This window comes from Crotalus tigris, unplaced genomic scaffold, assembly GCF_016545835.1.
Source record: "Crotalus tigris isolate CLP2741 ecotype Arizona unplaced genomic scaffold, ASM1654583v1 scf7180000017987.690289119674:8195010, whole genome shotgun sequence".
NCBI classification, from domain to species: domain Eukaryota; kingdom Metazoa; phylum Chordata; class Lepidosauria; order Squamata; family Viperidae; genus Crotalus; species Crotalus tigris.
Window position 1 is genome coordinate 3998439 of NW_024096758.1, and position 8549 is coordinate 4006987.

An 8549-nucleotide genomic window follows, 5' to 3' on the forward strand; every position below is an offset into this window, starting at 1 on the left:
TGGTCTACCCGTTTCTGGACTAACTATTAGCTCACAAAGGCAGGTCCAAATATAGTCTCTTTTCCCCTCCAAAAATGAGACTTTTCTTAACTGAACTTTTTTTTTAATGTTGATGCCATTCAACATTGCATCCCTGCCTGCTGCAAAGCAGAAGATTCTGAAATGATGAAGATTGCACTCCAAATAACCAAAAGACAATCTCAGACACTTAGTTAGCTTGCAAAAAATGTATTGTTATTCTTAGTAGTAGTATTTTATAACTTTAATCCTTTCATTTACAGTATTGTACAGCTGGTTTAAAATATAAAAATAATCTGTCCCTCTGAAAGATAACTACTCCTTTAGCTTTTCTTCCTGCTTAACTTACACACCATGGCAGATGTCACCTTAAACATCTGTCACCCACGCCTCCCACCAATTATTGGTATATTCAAAACCAGAAGGCAAACGTGAAAGTGTCTCCTAAGCAGTGAGTTTCTTATTTAATATTAATAAGTAAGAACAATGAAAATAAATGATATTCATTAATAATATTATCATGAAATATGTCAGAGAAATTCATATGTGAGGCGCCCAGACCCTTTTCCCCATTGCTACCCTGCAAAGGTGCTGTTGGTCTTGATCTCCCTCACCCTTACTGGCCTTTCTTATAAGCAGTTTTGATGATGGCATTCTTAAAAAGAGTCACTAGAGGAGTGTGACTGTGCTCTGAGGTCATGAAGCCACCGTAGCGCTTCTTCTTGGACAGGGCTGGGGTGTTCCACCGAAAGTGGTGCATCTTGTAGGCAGCATTATCATTTTTTATGTTTCTCGGCTGCTTTTCTTTGTCCACCTTAGTGGCTTCACTGCTCTGCTTTTCCTCTGGCGAGTCAAGTTTGGGGTATTCCATCTCCCAGGAAAGGTCTCTTCTGAACTCCTGAGGATAACTCTCCGACGATTCCTCTTCCACCCCATTCGGATTGACTTTGATGGGTCGCCTTTTCCTGCCCACTGGCTTCCCCCACCGGAAGTGCTCCATTGCATAGGACCTCTTGCCTTCTTGCTTTTCTCGAGACTCTTGGTGGCTTCCTCCTTCCCAGCTGTCTTGGGTTTCTGAAGAGGTGGAGAAGAGATCTGCACCGGAGTCACTGGAAAGGTCCTTTCTTTTATTGCCTACGTTTCCGCCGTTGCTGTTATTCTTCCCAAATTTGTTCCAGTAGATGTACTTCTGAATATTTTCAGAGAGAGGTTGCATGTGACCATTTCCTGGATATACTGGAGACTCATTTGAGACACCCATTCTGCAAGCCCTGAGGCACTCCTGCAATGGAAACAGGGGAGGACAGGCAGGGAGATACTGATTTCAAAACAACTGTACAAGTTTCAATTCAGCCTAGAGCTCATTTGCCTTTCTCGTTTTCTCATGATTACTGCCTCAACAATGAGAGTCAGACTCACCAGCTTTTTGCAAGGTGTTTTTTTAATTTGCAGGCAAGTTTTTCTAAAGCTGAACTGTTGCTATTTAAATTTAATTCAATCATATTTAGAATCTTATTAGCGCATGGATTATGTATTCCTTTAAAGTAGGAAGCAACTTGGGAGAAGGCTTTGATCTAAGAATAGTTGGTACCTCAAAAAGTTGGCTGAATCTCACCTAGCCAGTCAAACCACTCCTGATGTACCTGCTTTTGCATCCTCCCACTGAAAGAATTTCCTATATGTTTCACTTGGACAGGAACAAGCAAAAACTGGTTTTCTCAGTGATGATAAGGTGGCAAAAAAAAAAAAAATAAGGAACATTTTTCGGTTTCAATTTCCCACTTACGAATTTCCAGCCATTGTTGGAAATTGAATCCTAGACTAGGTGAGATAAATGATTTGAGATCATAAATGAAGTTAGATAGCAAGACAAAATTACTCCTGTCAATGCTTCACATATTCATTGGATGTACATCCTGCCTTTCCTTCTTCAAGATCATTTGGAATGAGATCCTTTTCTCTTCCATGAACATCCTGAGCTTCCAGACATCCCTTTTAGGAGCCAGACTTACCAGCAATTCCCACATTACTGAAGCCCTCCCACCTCTAATCCATTATAAATGCCTCATGCCCCCACTATTTTCTCCAGCAAGGAATAGTTATTTTGATGTTTCAAATCTACAAAATTACTGGCTTTGCTACTACATCAAGAAGTTCAGTCTTTCTATAACCCAGGTCAGAGTTCTGTTTTCCATTGGAGGGTATTCTCATCACATATCTCCTTTTTCCATGCTCAGTGTAACTATTTCATTTCCGTGTGAAACTAAGTCAGATGCCGTTTCACCAACCAGTTTCTAATGTTCTGGTGTTTGTGTGTGTATTGTTTGGCACTGCCTACCACCACATGCTGCCCAGGAGCTGACATTTGGAAAGATTTTGCCACCATTCTGCTAACATTTGGAATGCCCCTTGAGGTTTTCCGGCTGAACATGAGGGTTCCCTTCCCTTCCCAGCATTTCTATCAGTCTCTCTTATTTATTTATTTATTTATTTATTTATTTATTTATTTATTTATTTATTTATTTAATTATTTGCAAACCACCAAATATACGCAATGATGTTGTGGAAGAGTATTTTTTTTTTAAGTAGTAGATGAGGGACTTCCAACTGATTTGTTTAGGTTCAGGAGACAGGGTTCAGTTATCAGCAACTAAAAAGGTATCAATTATTGACATTCATTGATTGACTTCTCCCTGAGCTCTAGACATGCCAAGATATGGCTCTGCTGTGCATACTGACATAGAACTGAAAAAAAAGGTGTCTATTTCAGAGTGTTTGGCTTTAATTTTAAAATGCTTTATAAAAGCTTAAGAAATGGAAAGACTAGTGGTCTGGAAAAAAAGATCAAAGATAATACAAAAGGGAAATTAAGTTTCCTTTCAGTGGGTAACTCAGCTTAGCTTGCTCCTGGTACACTCTCCTTCCATAGTCCCTTACATCAATGGGTTTCCTTCTATAGCTGGATTATACCATCTGAGCCCATGGACTACATTTCCCTCTACAAAGATGATTCAAAGGCAATTCATTGATTTCTGGAAGAATGGGTTAAAACAGATGGATTAAACTTCAGCACAGCTTACCATTTTGCCTTAAATGAAAAAAACAAATGAAACAAAAACAAGAGATGGAAAATTTATTCTTTCTCCTCTAACGAAGTATCATATCTCTCAGACCCCCATTGGGGGGGGAAGAGAGAGAAAGAGGGGGGAAGAGGAGAAATAAATAGATGGAGGAGGAGGAGGAGGAGGAGGAGGAGGAGGATAGATGATAGATGATGATAAATGACAGACAGGCAGATAGACAGACTGACATTTAATGTGGTCTCTGACTGCAAAAAGCTTGCTTGCGCTGCTAAGGATCTTTTCAAACAAATACACTACATCATCATATTTCCCAATTTTACAACATTTTTAGAGATGGAAGGAGTGAAGACAAAAGGAAATGCTAAGGAAATGTACTAAGGTTGGGATCAAGAGTAGATACTCTCAAGATGCCAACCATAGTTGCTGACAAAATATCAGGAGATTTATTGTCTCAAGCACAGCTACGAAGCTCTGAAGCTCAACATTGCACTACAGATAATGGCTGTGAAAGCCTAGACCAGTCTATAGATAATGCATGATTTAAAAAATATTAGTTGATTTTAATTATGTAATGTAGCCACAATCAGTTGCCACTGGGCTTTTTTTTAAATTAGCATACATACAAACATACATAAAATTTACTGTAATTAAATTATGAATTTTCCCAAAGTATATAATAGTTTCCTCCTTTTATCATATTAAACATTCCAAGTTGCTTCCGGAGAATTTTTTGAGGACTATATCCCATCCTTTGGAGGGACTATATGAAAGCGTGGGACTCTGGTTGCAGACTTTTGTTGTAAATACTCTGATTTAGATTATTCGGGACTTTAGAAGGGCCTGTGAAATAGACACAGGTAGGCTTTTTATGATCAAAAAGTTAATCACAGATTATATACAATGCCTTCATCAATCTGAATAATTTCAATCAATAAAGGAAAATATTTGTAGCTCAGGTTTGAAATGAGGGGTCCTTGGTTCTCTCTGAACTTGGTTGTTTTCTTGCAGACATTTCATTATCTAAGCTAGGTAACATCATCAGTTGTTTTCAAGACAACAGCCAAGCTCAGAGAGCATCAAGGACAATAATCTCTATTTAATCCCCATATAAGCAAGTGACTATCACCCATAATGTTGGGTAACGAATTCCATACAAACATTATAAGGCATTTCCTTGAGTTTACCTGAACTTAATTCACAACCATTTCATTGGATGGTCTAAGTTCTGTGCCTTCTCTCCCAAATACAGCCATCTAAGAAAAAGAGGGACCTAGGTAAACCATCCACTTACCATCATCTTCACTTCTGTGTCCATGTCCCAACACCAACTGTTGTCCGAACAGAGGCTATGCACTCCTGCCACTGAATGGATGAGCAGAACTCCCATGATGGCCCAAAGATTTCTCCACTGGGAGTTCAGCATCTTCAGAGGAAGAAGACTGTTCCTGCTGAGATAAAAAATATTGGCCACCAAAGACAGCAAAGTAATATAGATTATAGAGAGCCAGTTTGATGTAGCAGTTATAGCATCAGGCTAGAAACTGTGAGACTGTGAATCCTCATCCCACCTTAGACACAAATCCAGTTGGGGTGACCTTGGATCAGTCACTTTCTCTCAGCCCTAGGAAGGAAGCAATGCCAAGCCACTTCTGAAAAGCCTTGCCAAAGAAAGTGCAGGGACCTGTCCAGGCAGTCTGGAAGAATCAGGCACAATTGAATGGAAGGAAAACAAAATATGGATTACATGTAGCATGAAATGATGGGGTGCATGAGTTGTCAAAGGTTTTGATCCAGATTTATCCTAAGCTCACTACCTAGCTTGATTTACTTCATTTCTTCTATCTGCATTACTGATGAATAATACTAAATTGCCATCAAACATATTTTTCCAATGATTCTAGGAGTAAGTATCTCTTCAGAAATCTCTCCCAAATTTTAACTCCCACTTAGAATAGCAAAATCCTTTGGCACATTTTTTGGTACCTGCCTACTTATTTTAAGTAATAATAGGAGCTTGCAGGCTGCAAAACTAACATCCAGTCTCAAGCATAATGCATTCCCATTAATGTCTTTGGACTCACATAGACCTGGGGACATTCTTGGGAAAAGAATCAACAGCCCTGTCCTTTGTTTAAATATTGTAAAAGAGTTAACCATATCCACCATGACATCATTTTTGTAACAATGCCTATCACCTGCTATCAAAATCCCAGATGTACTTACTGTATTTGTCCCAAAAGGCGCTAGACAATTTGAACATTAGATGTTGGCACTTGCGGAGATATGCATATTCCCTATTCTCTAACATATTTTCCCACTAATTTGCTTAACTTCTCTCACACAGGCTATATATGGCAAACCCTAATAAAGTTGATTTGCTTTTGCCTTTATCCTATTGTATACATTTAGCCACCATATTTGGAAACCACTGAAAATATGGGAACACAGCCTATTGTGATTTGTTCAATAAGCCATTGTTAATATAAACCATTCCTTAGAGTAATTATGTGTTAAACTAGCCAGAGGTGGTGGTGCTAATGCCTTTCCTAGATTATTCTTCATGTATTTGCCATGAATAGAGGTGCAACCTTCATGACAAAAAAGACCACTGAATATGTTCTTTTATCCAAAAACCCTGAGTCCCAATGGCTGAAATTAACTATTACTATGGTTTATGATGTTATAACTATGTCCAGTACCCAAACCTGCAGTAAACCATGCTTAGTTACAGCTGCTAATCTCACAGAAATACAGAAATGAAATGTATTACAAAGCTAAAAAGGAGTGAAGCTAAACTTCTTTAATGGTAGGCTAAGACATTCATTGGATTATTTATACTATTCTACCTCCACCCTCTATGCACAAATAAGCCTATTTTCTATGCACATTTGAAACATCAAAATTATTATAAATCTCTTCCAGATGTTGGGCAATACTGTGTCATTATTCTTAGCAGGTATTTTCAAGAATGTTCCTATAAATAAACACATATGTTGCAGGGGAAGAAATGGTTTTGGTTTTTTCCCCTCTCTCATTTCAAAATTTACATTTCAACTTTCCCCCTCTGTTATTTCAAGGTCTGCTGAAACTTTCACAGACCCATGTGGCTCTCAACAGAAAATGACTAGGCTGCTGTCCAGGGATGTCTATCATTCTACTACCAAGTTAGATTGCTAGTCCATCAAGAAGATTAATATTACAATACCAGCATGCCAGTTAAAAGATGAAATCTGAAGAATCCTGTAAGGAAGTGCCTTTTTGTAAGCTGTTCTTAGTGCATACATATAAGTCTGAAATTTGTAGAGAAGCTGTGAGAGAAACCTAAGCATGCAGGACCAGAGGTTTAGTCTTTCAGACTTGTGCTGAAGTCCATCCTCAGGGAATTTGTCTCTCACTGGAAAATGTTCTCACCAGAATGTGTTTTCACCAGAACACATTCTAGTGAAAGAGATGTTCCCTGAGGATGGGCTCCAGCATGAGTTTGAAAGCTTGGAAGACTAAGCCTCTGGTCCCGGTGACCAACTCAGATTGGATCCTGCAACATTATCCTGGGACACATACATTCACCTTCATTAATGAGACCTAAGCATCTTGGCAGTTGAAGATACCAACTGGAGACTTTATGATTAAAAAAACGAATAAGAACACAAAAAGCAGAAAATAAGAAGGGAGTAAAAACAACTGAAATGTGCATAGAAGGTTATAGTTGCTTCAACAGTGAGATGGGCGGCATATAAATTTAATAAAATATTTTTAAAGTGGAGAGTTTGCCAAGTATTCCACACAGTCAGACTTAGTACATTCCTCTTCCATGGTGAAACTGCAATAGAACAAGAGAAAAGGCCACAGATGGGGGACCAAGACTGCTGTGAAGAGAAGAAGGTTCATTGGATCCAAGGACATGGTTCCTCAAGGATGTTTTTAGTATAAGTCATGTTAAAATGAATCTGAAGTCCTATATTGGACTTCAATAGCCTCCTTAGGCAGTTCTCATTGATTTCTGTGAGACTTGTACAGAAAAATTCTGCAGGAGATTGGATCCATGGTATTTAGGAGAAGAATGGTTAGGAAACACCAAATTTCAAGTGAAACCTGCTACAGATTGAATTTCCCTCTTCTTCCCATACTACTACCATAATGTTACTACATTCAGGCTCTTACATCTCCTCCATGTAATAACAAAATTGGATTTTTTTATCTCCTAAATAATGGAACTGCTTTTGATTTGCATAACAGCTCCATGAAAGAATTACTCATCATCAGTGTCAAAAATGTGCATTCTCTTCTTTCAGTGAATTAGATCCCCTTTAAGATATCTTACATTCTCATATTTTTCCTCCACATGTGTTTTAGGGGATAACTATTTCCTCATAGCAAAATAAAACTGTTATTTCTCCTAGTTGCAAAAAGCAAGCTTTTTTAAAAAAATTGTTAGATTAAAAAGTTAATAGACTAAAATAGTTTTAATCTATTAAAAACTAATTCTATTTTAGAAAAAGTGTCATCCCATACATTCTTGAATATAGATTTGAAGCTAGAAGGATGGATGTGTAAGGCAAAGCTCTAATAAAAAGACACAAATGGATTTTATTCTTGAGGAGTTATATAACCACAAAGTTCTGTTTCTCAGAAGGCCTTAATTGCTGCCCTATTTAATTCTAACTATTCAGCCCACTTGGGATATTTCATTCATAACTGTCTACGAAGGCAGAACTCCTGAACAATTAAGCACAGAAGTGATGCTGTCTGCAAAAACAGCAAGCAAAACTATGCATGTGAAATAAGCTCTTACCTACCACTTCTTCGGTTGGCTGGGAAAGGTGCAAATAAAAGTGGATCAGATCCCTTGTAAAAGTTATCTGCAATATGACAGAAAGTTAGAAAGGGGACATGCCATGGACAGCAACTTGCTTCATTGCCTTTAAAACTATCTCCTGCTGTGCCCTGATCTGAGTTTTACCTTTCCTGATGTTTGTCAGCGGGGATCTGCGCTGCAGAACTTTAAAGGCAATGCTTCTTCACCTACACTTGGAAGAAAATGAATAAAGCAAGCCTTACCACCCTTTCAGATAGAAACTTACGGGACCAGTATCTGAAGAATTAAAGCGCAGCCAAGGCAAGAGCGTTACTTACCTATTGCTGCAACGAGTGTTCTCCCTCTTCTCTCCCTCTCTTCCTCTCTCGGTCTCTCTCTCTCCCTTTCTTCCTCTTAACATCTGCAAGGCTTCAGCTGCAACCCCAGCCCCTTTTTATACCACACAGGCTTGTCTTTAGTGCTAGAGCAACCTTCCGGACAGACCTTTTGAAGCAACAATAAAAGGGGAGGTGTCCAGGAAAGCTCCAGGTGTACAAGAATGGGGGAGATTAGCAGGCATCCACCAAGACGTAAGATACGTGGGGAAAGGCTCATGAAAGGCAGCTGGAGGTGGAGAGAAGATTAGCACCTCA

The 8549-nt window shown here is 38.8% G+C and overlaps 1 protein-coding gene across 1 annotated transcript; it reads right to left on the bottom strand.

The window, feature by feature from the left end:
* Nucleotides 1-212: 212 nt before the first annotated feature.
* Nucleotides 213-8290, bottom strand: POMC (proopiomelanocortin). Its single transcript, XM_039345897.1, has 3 exons — nt 8235-8290; nt 4393-4549; nt 213-1300 (listed from the first exon to the last, which is right to left on the bottom strand). The coding sequence occupies exons 2-3, from the start codon at nt 4522-4524 to the stop codon at nt 635-637; spliced, it is 798 nt and encodes a 265-aa protein (XP_039201831.1). The 5' UTR covers nt 4525-4549; nt 8235-8290; the 3' UTR covers nt 213-634.
* Nucleotides 8291-8549: the final 259 nt, after the last annotated feature.